This window comes from Cololabis saira, chromosome 10 (assembly GCF_033807715.1).
Source record: "Cololabis saira isolate AMF1-May2022 chromosome 10, fColSai1.1, whole genome shotgun sequence".
Classification (NCBI taxonomy): domain Eukaryota; kingdom Metazoa; phylum Chordata; class Actinopteri; order Beloniformes; family Belonidae; genus Cololabis; species Cololabis saira.
This window is the reverse complement of record NC_084596.1, coordinates 31,339,202-31,357,547: the sequence shown is the minus strand read 5'-3', so window position 1 is coordinate 31,357,547 and position 18,346 is coordinate 31,339,202. Positions and strand designations below refer to the sequence as shown.

The 18,346-nt window shown below is 38.5% G+C and overlaps 1 protein-coding gene across 6 annotated transcripts in view; it reads left to right on the top strand.

Moving 5' to 3' along the window:
- pde1cb (phosphodiesterase 1C, calmodulin-dependent b) overlaps positions 1–18,346 on the top strand; it is a 129,228-nt gene that overhangs the window by 14,937 nt on the left and 95,945 nt on the right. Inside the window, exons 2-3 of one of the 6 annotated variants that reach the window (XM_061732539.1) lie at positions 1,442–1,492; positions 2,101–2,263. In XM_061732539.1, the coding sequence (XP_061588523.1) occupies positions 1,442–1,492; positions 2,101–2,263 (214 nt within the window). Of the gene's footprint in view, positions 1–1,441; positions 1,493–2,100; positions 2,264–15,993; positions 16,550–18,346 lie in introns of those variants that run through there. The other 5 variants (XM_061732544.1, XM_061732543.1, XM_061732541.1 and 2 more) reach the window with 5 other exon arrangements.

Genomic DNA, 18,346 nt, shown 5'->3' with positions numbered 1-18,346 from the left:
CACTTCATTTATAGAGGTTAAATAAACAGTTTTATTAGTGGTTTGATTAAAGGTTGATACTGTATCTATCATTGACTAATGTGGCATCGATCTTTCCTTGCACGAACAATTCAATTTAGCTTAATTCAAATCAAAGATATTTTATAAAAAAAAAAAAAAAATATATATATATATATATATATATATATATATATATATATATATATATATATATATATATATATATATATATATATATTTCATACATTTTCAAAGAGAAATGAATTAGTGTTGGGGCCAGTAGTAAGTGAAATCAAGCATAGGTTATTAAATGGATCATTAAATAAGCATGGTAACTCATTAATACATTAAATAGTTCTAAATCTATCCAGACTATAGTTTTAAATATCACTATGCAATTTGAAACATGTTTTACTTTCTGTCAATGGATGGCCTCCATGGATTCAATACTTATGAAGGAATAACAGCTATATGAAGCACCTCTATTTATATCCCACAACATCTTTTCCACTTGGTTCTTTACAGTTTTATTTTTTTACAGTCAACATCTGGTTGCCAAAAGGCGACTTTTATCATGTTGCTCATCAGGTCCTGTACCATGGTTTTCAGCAGTGTACAGAAATGGATGGACTTATTTGATTTGATCTTTATTTCATCTCTTGTATTACACCAGAAGCTGGAACTATTTCTTTGAGAACTGTAAGGAGGTAATGTTCAGGGCTGCATTTGTCCATTTCACTATCATCACCACTCACATTCCAGCTCTAGACAACATTCAACTATTTCTCCTTTAACACACGCTTGTCTTGTTTTTTTCTGGTAATAATTGCAACTGTCCACTCAAGATTAACAATGTTGTTGAGTGGCTTTGAACTTATTTGAACATTATTCATCCCTTTTGATATCTGTTTACGGTTATTAGCAGGCAGAGATTCTTGCAGGTTGTCAGTCTTGGAAGTAACTGCAAAACAACCACACTTTCACAGTTTAAAGGTTTTATAAAAAGATAATTATCTCAGAAAAAAGTATTTTTTATCCTTGTTTTCTTTATACAAGATTCAGCTTTCCTGAGTTTTTAGTGTAACAGACATTTATAGTATATTACAGGAAAAATGATTGCAAAGCTATGTTGAGTTCTTTATTAATTGTTGTAAACAAGACTAATATACAAAATGTTTCTATTTATCTAGTCATGTTTGTTTTTATTTATGATATGAAAGTCTGTATTTGCTTATTTCAGAAACACTTTCCATTGTGGTTTTTACCCATTGAAACTAAAAAAAAAATAACAGTAAAATCAAAAGGAAGATAAAAACCCTCATGACCACAAAAGTCTTAAAAGGAATGTTAAATGTTAAGCAATTTGATTGTAATATTCTTTATAGACAATTTATTAATGACATTTTACATTTTTTTAATCTTTCTTTTAATAAAAATCCAGTTGCAAATGAAGATGGAGAGAGCTCCACCAGACCTCAGGCCAGTTTTGCTCGTAAGTATAATATGCACTCTGTTACTGTCACCTCATTACGAGTCAGTTCACTAAATTCATTCTTTTCAAATCAATTCACTTTTCAGTATTACACTATTAACTATCCATGAGCCGTTTAATCCCGCCTTAATGAGATACGAGTGGCAGATATATGGTCACCTCATTAAAAGGAAGATGAAAGGACATTAACATGAACATCTCGTGGAGGCTTCAAAAACCCCTCTCCACTGTCATAATAACTTAAATGAAAAAAAAAGAGGAAATTCCCAGACTGCCACATATAGTTTGAGATTTGTGAAATGATAAAAGCTGATAAAGTGTTGATTTTGAGAAAAGAAAATGTCAGGGATTCCAGTTGAAATATAGTTTGTTTTGTTTGTGAAGTTGAACATATTCCATGAATTAATTACATTAATCGTCCACATGGGGGCAGCAGTGCAGAGGCTCAACTCTGTTTTCCTCTCGTTCGCTGTGAAAGCGAAGCATATGATACTTTTTAAATACTGTATTACACAAGCTTGTGGAAAAAAAATATTAAAAGTATGATACATAACCTTGTTTAAAATAAATGTTACATCATTATTTATTTTTTTATGTTTTCTTGGCAGGCTCCAAGTCCCAAAGTGCACTGTGGAATGCCATCACGGCTGGAATGGGGATCAAAGGCAAAGAGCAGAAGGCCCAGAATGACCCGCGGAGCCCCGAGGAGATCCTGGCAGACGCTCCTCCTGCAGCAGATCAACCGGATGCCACAGAGAAAACTGCCATCAGGTTTGCTGCTGTCCGCGTGTCTAAGTGATGATGCCAAAAGTAGTTACTGTTTATTATTCTTCTAATTATCATTAAGTGAATCAAGTATCAGGAAACAGGGATAAATCAGCAGCTGTGTCCAGCTCATTATCTCACAGAGGAGTCATTTGCATTCTGTCGATAGAGATTTTCAGTACGACTGGAAAAAAGTTAGCCTCTTCAGCTCAGTGATATTTTGTATTTTTTAGATTTGCATGAGCTTTATTCTTTTGTATGTAATATTTGATGCTAAATCTCTCCTTGCTATCTGTGGAGAAGACAGCTTTGCATCTGACATTTAGCTTTCTTGATCCACTCTCGCACTTGTAGTAATTGCTATGTATGGCTGCTGACCTCGAGGGACTTGGCCATGATTGATTCCACCTTGATAACAGGGACTTCAAGCCATCATTAGCATAACCATGTTGTCTTTTAACGCCTGACTCCAATTAACCTTGACGGCTCCCAAGAATGTTACAAATGACGTATGATCTCCAAAACAAGCTTTTCATTATGTGCAGGACAGACATTGTTTTTCTTTGTGTAGGAAAACGAGTCACATATTATGATGCACAAGAGATGAGTTCCTGGGAATCCCATCTCGGTCTTGTTTGTTTGTCTCATTTTTAGTTTTTCTTTTTTCTTTTTTTTTATTTCACTGCTCCTCTATGCTATCTCAAATTACAGTGTTGTTGTTCTTGGCAATAGTTTTCCCCAGGGTACCGATCCCTTTTTCCAGGGTAGGGTGATGACAAGTAGAAAGTGATTTTCCACTTGACTGGACACAGCCTGTTCCTTTTATTTAAAAGCTAAAAGCACCCTCCTTTGAGGAAGCAGTTCATTCTTCCATGAAGACAGTGACTTTGTTACAGTCTCATGCTGTATGTTGACTTTAAATCCGGTTGGCACATCAACTACAAAACATGGAACTGAACCTGCAAAATGTGTTTAATTTCAAATAAATTATGTGAACACAAAAGCTCCCCAAAATCAAAAGCCTCATCTCTGGTTCACTGAAACAATCTGTTTGAAATAATAACCGCAACAGGTGAGTGTTGTCCCTGGAGAAAAGCGGTTACACAAATCAAAGTTTTTTTTTGTTTTTTTTTTACACCTTTAAAAAGAAAGTCATCATATTCTTTGGATTTTTCTCAGGGAAATCCCGCTACAGCCGGGGGATGTCTTTGGTCATGTCGACCGTGGCGAACAGAGGCCAAATCCTCTGGGAGTCAAAGGGATCTGCTACTGAATGATAAATGGCAAGATTATAGTAGAGGGTGATTAAATGCCTGTGGAACAAGCAGTAATCCATAAAATGATGTAACCACAGTGTCACCTCCATGGCGGGAGCACACAGTTATCGCTCAATCAGTGATAATTAGAGTTTATTGATTAATAGCGGATGATCACATGGTCCATTACAGGGAGGACGAAGGATAAAGCGAATACATTTGAACTAAATTAAGGTTTACAGGTGGTTTCTTTTTTAAATGAAAGTTACTTCTTCATCCTTTACCTTTTTCAGATCACCTGATTGTGATTTGTGGCTTAATATTTTTTTAGGATTATAGCTGCTGTTCTCACAAAACCTAGTGAAGGCTTAGTCACACAGTCGGGGACTAAAATACAAAATCATAAACACATGCTGCTTCATCTTTGTGGATTGTGTCATGTCGTTGTTTCTTACTGGGGATGATATATGCATTAAAGGCACAGGAGTAGCTGAACAGGTTATATGGAGCCATCCTGCAGAATGTGAAGCCTATGCATTTAAAGGACTTTACCACTTGTAGCTGACATGATAATCTTCTAGCAGTGTTACTTAAAGAGCTATAAGCCACTGGGTAGCCAATTTGAGCTGTAGATCCCGGAGTAGCTAATCAGTGTCGTTACAGTCACAGTAAATGTATTTACTGCTTAATCGTAAACAAGTCAAAGTCGAGGTGATATATTTTTTAATTCTTTAGAAAGACCACAACAATGACTGGTTATTATTCATTAGTGACAGTGACCCCTCCATTAGAAACAAAATGCTACTGTAGTTGAGTTTAATTTGATGATTTGTTTACATCTTAAATCTGCAGTTGCATCATATTTCCTTAACATTTGTTAATCTAATTAGAAGTAAATGTATGACTTTTGTTTAGAACAAGTAGAAATTGGAAGCAATGTACTGTATAATGAGTTATTAACGAGTAATGACTAATAGAAACTACTCAAACCACAATTATGATGATTGCTTTTTAAGCGTATAAAACAATCTAAAAACAAAAATGTAATCACATTAATACAACTCAGACACTCCTCTGCAGCCAGCAGTGAGATTTATCTGATGGTTAATTGGATGCTGTGTGCTGCTGTGAACTTTCCAGTTGATTGAGGCAGCCGCCACCACTGTGGAAGCTCACGGTCTCTGAAGTTGACCCCCACCTTTGGCTGCAACAGCGGGTTCACGGACCCCTGCCACGGTCCCCCGTGAAGCAACAAGCTCCATCACTAGCCTCACTAGCCGGCTAATGAGCCCCCTCTGACCAGAGTCACTGGAAGCACTCAAGAAAATGCCAGAATCATTGATCTTAATAATTGCAGCATGTCCTCATACTTGTGAAGGAGCAGAGATGTCACCAACTTATAGCACACGATGCCAAGTTTGCAAGTTGAAGTGATTTATTTCTAAAATGGATACAGCTATGACAAAGTATTTGAAATATTGCAAAATGGTATGCATAACTGTTTCTTTAAAAGGAGCAATTTGCAATGTGAATACAGAAATGTAATTAATACACCACACTCCAATGGTACTGAGAGGAGGTAAAGATGCTCATGATGGTTTACCTTCACGTAATAAACGGTAAAATGCAGAGTCGGTCCCCGTCAGTTCAACGACAAATGCATTGTGTATCAAAATCCAAAATCTGAGAATCAAAACACAATCTGTAGTCAAAATCTCTAACTGCAAGAGCAATCATTTTTCTAAGCTAAACTTTTCTTTTCTTGCCATCATTTGTGAAACCCTTTCCCTTTCTGAACTGTCTTTCTCAGTTGTGTGGTTTTCTTTTTGTGATTGCAATTCTGAAACGACACAAATCAGCGCCGCTATACCTGATGGTTGTGGTGGTGGCAAAGATCTCTTCCTGAGAGCTTTAGCCATTCTTCCTGGGTTTTTTTTAATTTTTTTTTTTACTTATACCAAATTGGTAACTTGGGAGAAGTATTAACATGTCTGACAACAATTTCAAGTACGGCCATGAGCCGTGCAACTATTTTGAGTTGTCATGTTGCACGGAGGTTGCTATGTTGCTCACTACCGCCACCTCTGGCAGAAACAGGTGTTACAAAACTGGACAGCCCGAAGCAGGGGCGTAATGCTTTTTTTGTGTGTGTTTGTTTGTTTGTTTTCTTGGCCCTGAGATCTCCTGTGATAGAATCAGTTTCTTTAATGTCATTCATAAATAGGTTGAGCATACTTCAGGAGATGTCTTTGAATCTACTCTTTCCCTTACCTCACATCCCTTGACCTCATTTCATAAAAGTGTATTCATTTTGACCGTATTACAGCTTTTAAATGCACTATGTGGATTATAATCCAGTCACTCATAACATGAGTACTCCTCTCTGTGCAGCCTCTGTCACTGTTTTGGAAATATCCCAGAGCTGGATTCATTTAGTAACAAACAGAGCAGTTACAGACTGGAAGACATATGTGGACAGCAAGGTATTTTGAGTACACAGCCTATACAGTATATTAAACGTTGATTTGAGGAACATATTAGATCAGATGGTAGAGGCAGATTGGGTTGGCTGCGCTCAGCTAACACTGCTTGCAATGGGGGAGGAGCAATGCTGACCTTTACTGGTGATGCAGGAATACTTTGAAGATCTTCTCAACCTGACTGACACACGATCAGTGATAGAAGCAGATGCTGGAGAATTCAATGTGTGCTGGACAGTTAGGGCCCTGAAAAGAAACACTGAGCAGCATTGTCCTTGCATAGATGGGAGCTGCCCTGTATATCTTAATGCGTTTCATTTAATTTCATTTATTCGGATCTCCATTAGCTGTGACTAGAGCAACAGCTATTCTTCCTGGAGTCCACTTCAATAACTGTATTTTATACAGTGCAAAACGTACATGTAGTCACATTAGGGATGTTCCACAACAATGAACACTAGGGCTGGGGATCGATTCAAATGTCAAGAATCGATTCGATTCCGATTCTTAAGATTCAGAATCGATTATCAAGATTTGATTCGATCCGATTCGATTCCGATATTGATTTGGATTAGTGTTATTAAAACTGTTTTTTGAGCTGTTGCATGAATTATATGACTGTAGTTATGCAAAATATTACTACTACAATTATATTGAGATTAAACAGCAAGTATTGGCAGCTAATGATTCTGTAAGGACCAATCACCTCCCAGAATGCTGATAGAACTGCTTTCAGAAACATCGTGGGGCAGAATTACCAAACAGATCCAGGGCAGCAAACAGAGACGGATGAAATCGGTTTTATTTTTTCCCACATTCCGTTTTTATTTGTTCCATTTTCGGTCTATTTTTAATTTTTGAGCATTTGGTTTTTAGCATTTTTTGCAAATGTAACCCCAAGACAGTATATAAAGTAATGAAATATAGACAATTTATGCAATTATAACCTAACACTTTAATGTTTTCATACCTTTAAACATATTTAAAGGCAAAAACATGGCACCAGTTATTCTCGTGTCCAACAAAACATTCCTTTTTTGGGGTTAAACAAAAAAATAACCAAAAGTTGTAATGTAATGATGAAAAAGAAAATACATAGATAAATAAAATAAAATAAAAAAATCGATCTTTAGACATATGAATCGATTTTTAGGAATTAATATGAGAATCGATTTAGAATTGGGAAATCTATTTTTTCAACACAGGCCTAATGAACACATCACACATAATCACAATCACACAACCTTTCACAAACAACAGTCACTACAACCACAACACAACAAGTGTTTTCCCAAGGAGTCATTACAACCATAACAACAAAACTTAGAACTAAATACAGCACAATACAGTACAACACACCACAACACACCACAACACTATACAATACAAAACGACACAACAAAGGACCTAGTTCTAATTGACAGAATACTTGGAATATAGAGGTTCACATAATTCAACAATGGTCAGACCTTAGCATGTATATATTTAATTTAGATGGTTGCATCAGCTAAATATCAGCAGAATGCTGCTAAGCTATGGTTTTTCAGCAAACTTTTGAATCTTTTTTTTCTATTTTCTTGAATAACGTGCCCAGGTAGAGAGTTCCATTTAACCATGGCTCTGTACGCTACAGTGTTTTTTCAACATGTTCGTTTTTACCTTAGGTACTGTAAATCTGCCTTGAGTTGCATGCCTTGTGTTATGCTCATGTTCATCAGAACTGAAAAATAAACATTCAAACAATATGCTTGGCAATTTCGCCACTGAAATATTTCTAATAAAATTAAGCAATGAGGCAGTAAATCTGTATTTTACCTTTAACCAGGACAAAGAATAATGCATTGTATTCACATGAGTTCTATATGAACATTGAAGTAAACAGTGTGCTGCTTTGTTTTTAGTGATTTGTAATTTCTTTGTGTGTGATATGGCAGCACTTGACCAGACCTCTGAACAATAGTCCAGCTGAGATAAAACTAGTGTTTTTATGACATTTCCTTTTAACATTTATAGGAAGAAAACTGGAACATGCATTGGATGCTGCTGGGTTGTTGTGATTGAAATGCCTGTGCAACATTGCATGGAGCTGGAAACGATGCCTCTGCGTTTGGTCTGTGAGACTATGTGAGAGAGAGAAGAGTCCAGCTGAACCTAAGAGGACGGGTCTTCACAGTAAGCAAACTGTTTACTCATGCAAGGATACAGGAGGATTTGTGGGAGTTTGCCCTCTCCACCTTCAGGTGTTGGAGAACACTGACAACCATGGCTTGTCATGCCCTGTGGGATCTGCTTTGAGGTATCAAGCCTTTTGAAATCAACCATTTAGCTTCCAGAGTGTAAAACTCAGAGTGAACATTTGGTTTGCATGATCTGAACTAAGACAGATTCACTTCTAGTGAATGCTGGAGCAAATTCTGCCTCCAACTCCTCTACCTGGTTTTCAGACTTTATGGGCACACAGAGATTGCAATGTTAGCCGCAAAAGTAAAAGGCGGCTAAATTGCAGTGGTTCATAAAAGCAGATGTAGTAATCCATGACATTTTCTCCATGGAGTGACCAGATGTTGAGTTTTCTGTTCAAATGATTTAATGAGAGAGTCCACCAGTGCTATCTTGGTAGTGGCATACATCCCGCTATCAGTAGCTGCTAATGTCTGCTGTATCATTGGGTCAGTTGGTGCTAAACTCCAAACCTAACTGAATGCATTCATGGTGATCTTTGTAATGTTTTTTTTTAAATAGTTTTATCAATTGCTCCACAAGAGAAAATAAAACAACGGATTCATTTTGTGCAAACGTCAGCGTTACATAGAGCTTCTCTGCTCATCCTCCACCTAGCAAATCAAATCAAAGTCTGGCATTTTGTCATTTATACCCAAAAAATCCAATATTCTCTGATAATCTTAATCAAAATAACTTTGAGGTGGTGGTCACAGTAAATTGAAGAAGCACTGCAGGGGAGCCCATGGAGATGCCATCAATGCTGTGTTCCGAGTCTGTGACAGACTGCATTTACTTCTCTGTTGAGAACACCATCCCTTCCAGGGTAGTGAAATGTTTCCCTAATGAATTCCCAGAATCATCGATGATTCAGGAAAGACGTGGAGCCGCTAAAAAACATCTTAGGGACAAGCTGAGAGAGATCAAGAAGATAATCTGGGAAAAGCTTGAATGCAGCCTCCAGCAAAAGTATGTGGGATGTGTTGTTTTAAGGACTAATGAAACTGAACATGTTCTCAACAGGTTGAGCTCATGAGAACATTCTGCATCCATCTCTCCTGCCCTTAGGCACACAAACCTCACACAGCTTGCCTACCAAACCTGTTCAGTGTCATCTTGCACCTCAGGCTATGTCCACACTAGACGATATTCAACCCAAAACACTTCATCAGTAAAAAGTGATCCCACACAACATTTCAGCTCTATGTCAGAAAAGGTCTCCAATCATGTTACACCAGCATAAATGCATATCCCGCAGCTGTCCATGCTCACTGGGCATGGGCGCATGAGTGAAAAAAGGCTGAAAACTCAGCTGGCCACAGCTTGTTGTTGTGATACTATCTCACAATGGCTTTTCACATCTGCGTCATATCATATATCATATCATATCACATGATATAAACTTGGAAAAAAAAATCTAAGAAGGTTAAAAAGCCTTGTTTCAATAATATTACTTTTACTTTTTGTCTGTTGTATTACTTTTTACTTACAGTATTTTAGTGACTAAGCTCTTGCTAGTTTAAAGAATTCTAATCAATAAATTTTTTTTTACCCCATTGGCAGATATGGTTTTATATAAGACAGTTTGACTAGATTTAGGAATATTAGGCTTATTTCTAGAGGGGCTGTTTTTGCAATGCAGTGACCTGGAAGAGAAACCATAGAGCGAGTCAGTGTAACTGCATTGGTTCCAAGTGTATACAGTTTAGCCCATCCACACTGCACTACACAGCAGTTATGTTTCCAAACTGAAACATGGCATGCAGTGGATCAAAATTGTAAAGGGACATTTTAAACACTATTGTTGATACATTATATCCATAGCAAATGTTTCATGGTTTTAAACACAAATGCACTAGTGTGGGCAAAGCCTCAGTGAGGTGTTTTAGTATACACCCCTACTTAAAACCCCACTGCTTCTGTGTCTCTAGTGTTGAGATGAGGTTGCAGTAAGAGAGTTTGGACCAGAGCAAGGCTGCAGGTCTGGGTGGTTTCTGCCTTTGAGACCTGAAGAGACCTAAGAGAACTGGCAATGTGAGATTCAGCAGCACTTCTTCAAACCTAGTCTGAGTCAGGAGAAGGCTCCAGTGCTAAGATGAAGACATCCTGCTTTATTGGTTACCTCTGATTCAACAGACTTCAGTCACTATAGACCGGTTGCCCCAACATCCCATATTATCAAAGTCCTGAAGGGACCATTATTAACCCAGCCGAGTGAAATACAGGCAAAGTGTTTTACGAGATTCAGTCTGCACTATTGTGTGAGAAACTCCAGAGAACACTGTTGGATGTCTCCACAATTGCCTGGTTTATTGACTACCTCATAAACAGATCACAGTTTGAGACACTGATGGCTTGTCTGAGCGGGTGTTCAGCAGCCCATGAGCACTGCAAGGGCTTGTAGTCTATTTCTCTTCTTTCTGTGAGCAGTCCAGACTCCTGCTGTCCTCTGAAGTCTGTTGCAGCACGTGTCAGTGGTGGAAAGGAAGCCTAGTGAAGGAAACTGGTGGTTGGCTTTGTGGCATGGTGTAGGGACAGTCGTCTCATCTTGCACGTGACCAAGAAGAGATGACTGGAGATATAAACCAGACTGGATTTAATGCTAATGGGGACTGGAGATACAACTCCATAGACTGTATAAAAAGAACAGAAAAGACCCTCGGATGAGATCACCAATGGGTTTTCCAAAGCAGATGGCAGCAATGACCAGACTGGACCTGCGGCTTGGACACTTTCAGGCTGTCTCAGCGGTCTGTTAGAACAGTTAACAGCAATACAAGTGATATTTTCTTTAAAACAAGAGTGACTACAATCTCCTTTGTCACAAGTCACATCACATATCAGATGTCCAGTAAAATAGTGAAAGCTAAAGTCGTGACAACTAACCGTTAACATCATAAAGACCAACAAAGCTGTCACTTGATAGAGCTGAAATAAATAAATAACCCTAATTTAGGGCTGGGCGATATGGACCAAAAGTCATATCTCGATATTTTCTAGCTGAATGGCGATACTCGATATATATCTCGATATTTTTTCTGTGCCAGAATTGGGGTTTCCCCCAAAGCATTATAGCATAGCATCTCTGTTAGCTTCATTTTTTTCTGAGGCAAACCCTTAAAAAAACAGTCAGTTTTAATACAAAGCCTTGTGCCAAATGTCACACAGGTTCCTTTATTAACAGAGGTCTGCACAATATCAAAATGTATAAAATAAATGAAATAAAAATAAACTGCCTGCATATAGAGAATAAAAATGCTTCTTGAATAAAATAAAACAAATATCCCTTTCCTGCATAACAATTAAATTAAAATACACTGTCCAATTAATACAATGTAGACAGTAACAGGCAGACTTTTCCACTGAGGTTGACAGTTGTGCAAATAACAAAACATTTGTGCAAATCTCAAATAAAAAATTCAAGTCAATTTGTCACCAAATAAGCTATATCAAAATGAAAAAAATAAAAAAATTATTATTATTTTTTTTTTTAAATCGATATAAACGATATTGTCTCGTACCATATCGCGTTTGAAAATATATCGATATATATTAAAATCTCGATATATCGCCCAGCCCTACCCTAATTAAGCATACATTTGTGTCTTTATGTAATGTTACCTGATGAGGGGAATCTGTACTGAATATCATAGCATTCCAGTACATTGTCTTAGAGTGACTGTTTTAGCTGTGGCTCAAGTGGCGGACTGACTTACTGACCGACAGTTGCCCCATAAAGGTCCGAGGGGAAGGCTTGAAGAGAATCTATATTTGAACAAAAAAAGCAAGAAAGGCCAAAGTTTGGACCTTTTTTTAACCACAGGTGTAAGGGAGGCCATATCCCGTGTAAAGTGCCACTCAAACCTGATTACTTCCCTTCTCACCTCAGTCTTCACCTCCAGATATTGCATCCCCGTTGACCTCTCAGGATTTATTTTGGAAACAAAGTAATGCAACATTTGTATTTTTCCACCTCCATAACTCGGCAAATAAAAAAGCTTTACGGCTGAGTGCCCTCAATTTCTCCAACCTATCTTTGTATCTCCACTATACAAAAAGAGAAATGAAGCGTAGACGGGGGTTTGTATGTGTGTGTGTGTGTGTGTGTGTCTGGGGGGGGTGATATTTTGTGATAGATGATCTCCACCAAAATGTGGTCATTACTGCAAAGGGGCTTGCTATTTTGATGCATAGCTATCCTTATCGACCGGCCCAGAAATTTAAATGAGATTTGAATTTTTCATGTACCTCCAAATGGCTGGAGCTGTTAATGTCTTGATTTTGATGTGTGAGCTTTGAGGAAGCCTGAGAACAGTGACAAGAATACCTTAGCTCAATGTAATTTCCAGCAGCTCCTTGTGTAATAGTCGTACAAATAATTAATTTGCTCGGGATTTGATTCATTTGAATCTTTTTTGTGAGCATTTCTTGTAATAGTAATTAATCAGAGACTTATTTTGATTGGGATGCATGAAGGGACAATCTGTTTGAGCTCTTGTGTTTGTTCATCAGTCTGGATTAAGTGACGTGTTTGCTCCCAGTGTAAACTATATTTTGCTCCTGCGATCACTTATTCAGACATCATGTTATTATGTAGCCATCCTCAGGCCTCAGTCACCATCATCACCAAGGCTAAAAGTTTGGCTTTTATGCTATTTTTCTCGCTTCTTCTCCTGGGGATTTATACTTACATGTGTCATTGTGATAAATCAGTTTTTTGTCTTTAGAATATCATCCTGAGATGGTTAATTATTCTCAATTATACTTTCGGGTTACTTGGCAAGAAGTGTGGCATGAGAATGAGCAACAAGAAACAGGCCTTTGTGTATTCCCAATATTTAATCACCTGACGTCAGTGGTCCAAATACGCACACAACACTCCATGCTTTTTTCCAGAAGGCGTTTCATTCATCACTTGATCATTTAATTAAAGTAGTTGCTTTTTTCCAAAGCCCAGGAGCATCAGCTCTCAACAGGTCTGTCTTCATGAGCTTGCTACATCTTGTGTCCCAAACATTTTTCCTATCAAATGTGGACTGCATATTTTCTATGAAGCTAGTATCCACACAATAGCATTAAAAGTTGCATGCCTTTTGTTATACATTTGTGATGTAAATAGATATATTTCTCTGGGCAGCATGTGATAAATTACAAAATGATTTATTTTAATTAAAATGGACTGCGCTCTGGATTCGCGCCCCTGCACTGTGGGCATGAGTGTGTTGCAGAAGGGTGGCAGATGATTCCATGCTTTGTTGTCGTTTTTTTTATGTCCATTCGGTGTTATTTCAGGGACTAATGTTCCATCTATGCAGTGAGTCGGATAAGTTAGGCCGAGGTGACGAGGGGAGGAAGGGCACTAATGCCTATCTCTCGCATATGTGATCTGGAAATGAATGGTTTGGGCCAAAAAAAAGTTTATTTCAGTCTTCAGGGTTGAAAACTTTGGTAAGATATGGACATTAAAGACATTTTGATTAGCCAAGTTACCGAAACCAATCACCCTGAGCCATCTGTTCAAAATTTGTCACAATGATGATTTCAGTTGTGGATGGACAACCTGCTTCCACAGACATGCAATGCAAACATTTATCAACGAGGAATCAAGCAGAACACAACCTGATAAAAATCACAATTGTTCTGTTTTTATTCTACTTACAAATGCCGTTTATCATATGCAATGCCTGTGGCTGCTTTATCGGCATTTCATAAAACTATGTGTGTATTACGTTTACAAAAGGGGACATTTTTCTTTGCTTTTCCTTAGAAGGAGGCTCTTGCCCTCGTGCCCCTCCCCCTGGGTCTTCTGCCACATCTGGAGGAAATAGGTTTTATAGCTGTTGTTAATGACTCGTAGATTTAATGGAAAAGCTGGCAGTCACAGAAACACTGGATCGTGTGGTAATTAGTTGTTCACAGTTGCAATCAATATTTCCCTTCAAGGCATTCATTTAGTTGCACTTTTGTGAAACGGAATGCTTTGCATAACAAGTTGCCACTGAGACAATCAGTGGATTTAGATATTGTAGAAAGAGATAAACATTTTCATGGGATTTTGTCTTGATATTGGTGAGGATTTTTCTCATCTTGAAATTTCAGTGTTTTCTTGTTATGATCGCTTGAATCCATAATGTATCAATTCCAGTGTGAGATTTTGTTGTTGGGTGGAATTAATGGACACAATTGACCTTTATTAAAGAGAAGACTTCCTTTCTCCTGATAACATCGTGCACAAGTTTGCTGCTGTGTCTTCATTATTTAACCTTTTCTCTATTTACACTTTCCTTACCAAGATTAAGTGCCCAGTGTCACAGCTACGCATACAAATGACATGGCTCATCAGGTCCGTGCAGCGGTACAACAGACAGTCAAATGTCAAGTTGCTGTTGTGGTTTCCCCTTAAGCCGACCTGTCATCTCTGCCCATAGCTTGAAGTCTCCCGGGGCCAGCATACCGCCACAGAAATGGATTGACACAGAGATAAAACGTGGGCATAAGACAGAAGGAAAGAGAAAGAGATTGAAAGACAGAGGGAAAGTGACTTGGATGAGTGCACCTTTGAGAACCTCAGCATGCTCATGGCACTCAGCAAACCTCTCCTCCCGCTTCACAGAGGACCCATCTCAGTAGATGAAAGCAGGTGTCCCTTTGAGGTGGTGCTGTGGCATTATCCCTGCATCCTGCATCAAGTAATTGAAAGACCTGAGTGCATGGCAGGGTGCTTGCAGGAGTGGGAGGTGGGGGCCTGGGTTGAGTCATACTTGCAAGTTTTGGACTTGGATAAAAACATGACGACAACTCAGTGAGGCAGATGCTCAAAACTTTAATTTGAGCCAAATTTACTGAAAGCATACGCTGAATAATTGTGCTCTTTTATTATGTGTCACAAACAATAAGCTATAAAAGAAAAAAAAAAGACTTTATTAATGTAAAACAATCAAATCACCAGAATGTCCAGCACTAACAGTAGTAACTGCACATAATACAGACACCTCTGTCTACAGCTGTTAGAAAACTGCCTTAAATTTGAACCTATAATCTGCCTGCTATCTGAAAACTGAATCTCAAGTAACATTTGTCCAGATATTCATTTGATGGAATATGCCGTGGCATTTGGACTGTGTGATGTGTTTTGTGCTAGAGAAAGCACTGCGAAAAGGAGAATTGTGTTTTATTTATTACAATGTTTGCATTTGTGGGGACTGAATGTAGGCCGGTTCTGAATGCGCTCACTGGATCAAAGTAATCTCTGTCAAATCAGTGTCACTGCACTGTCTGCATGCTATTTAATCCCCCGTGGGGATGGGTTTTAATATGTTGCACAGCAAACATATTATTTACATTTCAGTTTCACAAACAAAAGAAAAAGACAGATTTTTTTTCATTATTCTTAATACTGATTTACACCTCTGGAGATGGTTGCAATCACTTGCTGATGTTTACTTTGAAATTCCTAATTCAATAATATTTAAAAAAAATATTGTTGAAAAATAATAAAATGTCGTAGTGTGTTTCTGGTTTGAAATATTTTTTTTTAACCAGATTTTATTGTTTTTTATTTTTGTAATCCTGGGTTGTCTCCCCTTCATCATTTCTCCTCATGAAGGTTGAGCCCGCATGTCCCTGCATACCCCCTTCATCGCCCTCCCTCATCCCCTGCGGTTTTCCACTGGATGAAACAGAACATAGTCTCTCATTATCGGTCAGGCTCCTCCCCCGTTTTGACTCGTGTCGTTTCTCCTCCCTCTTGCGTTGAGAGAACGGCAGAGAGCGTTAATCCCGGATTGCGCTGCCCTGCCGCCCGCATCCCCTCGTTGCTGGAAGAGCATGGCACGGCTCCAGGACCCCTGCGGTCGCACAGGAGAGAAGTGAAAACATAACTGAGAGACCAGAGAGGGAGAGAGGAAAGAGGTGCAGTTGGACTGTTTCATGACTGTCACAGCTGCCTGAGCGCTGCGCTGCACTGAGTTGAGTTTCAGTCACACACAGCCACACACATACACACTCTCACTAGAAGAGAGAAAAAGGAAGGATGGCGGGCAGTTTGTCGCAGCTCTGGGGGCAAATGTGAACGAGGAAACCTCGGTGACATCCTGGGTTTCACCACATCGCAGCCTTCTCTCCCTTCGTGGTACGTCTTCCTCACTGCTCGCGCTCAACAGGGATTAAACTTTTTACATTTCCCCTCCTCCCCCCCCCATCTCTTGTTGTATCTTATTCGGAAACCTGTCAGACATGGAGTCTCCCACCAAAGAGATAGAGGAGTTTGAAAGTACTGCTCTGAAGTACCTCCAGCCGGAACAAATAGAGAAGATTTGGCTCAGGCTTCGGGGACTGTGAGTATATCCACTTTTACTCATTTCAACAAGTGTGTGAAGTGTGTGTGTGCTTCTGCATGTCTGAGCTCCGCACCGAACATTAGTTATCATGTTATCTGTAAAAGCGTCATTACGAGCAGGAGCATTGCTGCTGTCAAAGTATCAGCTGTTTATCGCATGGTAACAATATCAAGGTGTCAGTCGCATACATGTATGTCAGTATATGGGAGAAAGAAAAAAACAACGTTAGTTTACCTACGGTAATTAAAAAATAGTAAGTAAAGACTTGTTGACAAGGACACATAAGGATGTTCAAAGTGTCCAAGCCAAACAGATATCCCACAGGATATTATGTATCCCTAAACCATATCTGAATGGTTTGTTTGAGTCACTGGACAGTAAAGACAAGAAAGACAAAAAATAAATTGTGATTTTTATTTTATTTTTGAACTTTTATTCCATTTAATATTTCTTTGACATGTCTCATTTAACATGCAATAAATCCCTGGGCTGGTTTCTTATCTAATACCTATTAAGCATCCATGTTACTTCTCCTTGAGCAAAACAAAAACCTCCTTAGGCAGCACATTTTTCATCTCTGACAGTTTCTTTAGGAATATTTGTTGTAACCATTTAATACTCTGCAGTGATCCTTGAATCTGCCTCAACCATTTAGAATTTTTCTGTATTTCTAAATTAATGCAATCTGAAATTTCACTAACTTTCACGTTAGCGCTCACGTTTCAAGTGATCAAAAAACATTAATGAGGCAAAAGAATTGACATGTGGCCATTCCAATATTCTCAAATGATGAAGGAAAGCCACAGCTCTCCTTTCAAAACACTGCGTCCTTCTAGCAAGGCCATGCCAGAATGCTGTGGGAGAAATGTTCTCTGCACAATTGAGAGTAAACATTCATTTTCTGTAGAGAGAAGAAGTGTGTTGTTTGGACAAAAACTGTTTTCTAGCACAGGAACCTCATCATATCTGGTAAATATGGTAGAAGCATCGCGGTCCAGGATGAATGCCACCATTGATGGATAATGATATGTGAATCAAAACAGAAAATTATAAAGGAAACTGCCCAGACATCTGTCTGTGACCTAATTCCCAACAGAAAGAAGGGCCTTGTATTAAGACAAAAACCTTCTGTCATTCTGCTGAAGAATGATTAAAGAAGAGTGAAGTCAGTGTTTTGGAATGACCCTCTCAAAGTCGTGACCTTAATCCACATGTGGGATAAACCTGAAGTGCAGGGTTTATATGAGGAGAACCACTAACATATCACACTTCAAGATGTTCTGTAGGTGTGCTGGAAGGATAAAAGCCTGTGTTGTTGTTGTAGGAGGTCTGAAGAAATATAGTTCCTCACCACAGATAACAACTGAATAAATGAACAGCTGTTCCTGCTTTTCTGCTACTCTTCTTTTGCATGATTCTTATACTGCATCGGTTTAGTTATTTTCATTATATACCGTATTTTGTTCATTCTGTGATTAGACATTCCTTCTCTTTTCCCCCCACCGTCATCCTTTGTCACATTTATTTTCCACTGATTATTTCATTGTGTATACAGTTTGTTCACCATCATAACATTCTGTCTTTTTGAATAATTGATTAATAGCGCGTTAGATGAAAGTAACTCCAGTGTGGGTCCTTTTTGTTTTGTTTTTGGCAGAGATGTGCTATGACGGTTACTCAGCAGGCTACTGTTGTGGGTCAGAAATGACTTTAGCCTTTAATCTCAGGAAGAGCCACTATGTGAAGAGCGGCATCCCCCACAAATGTTGGCACGTCATACACTGTATGTTGTGT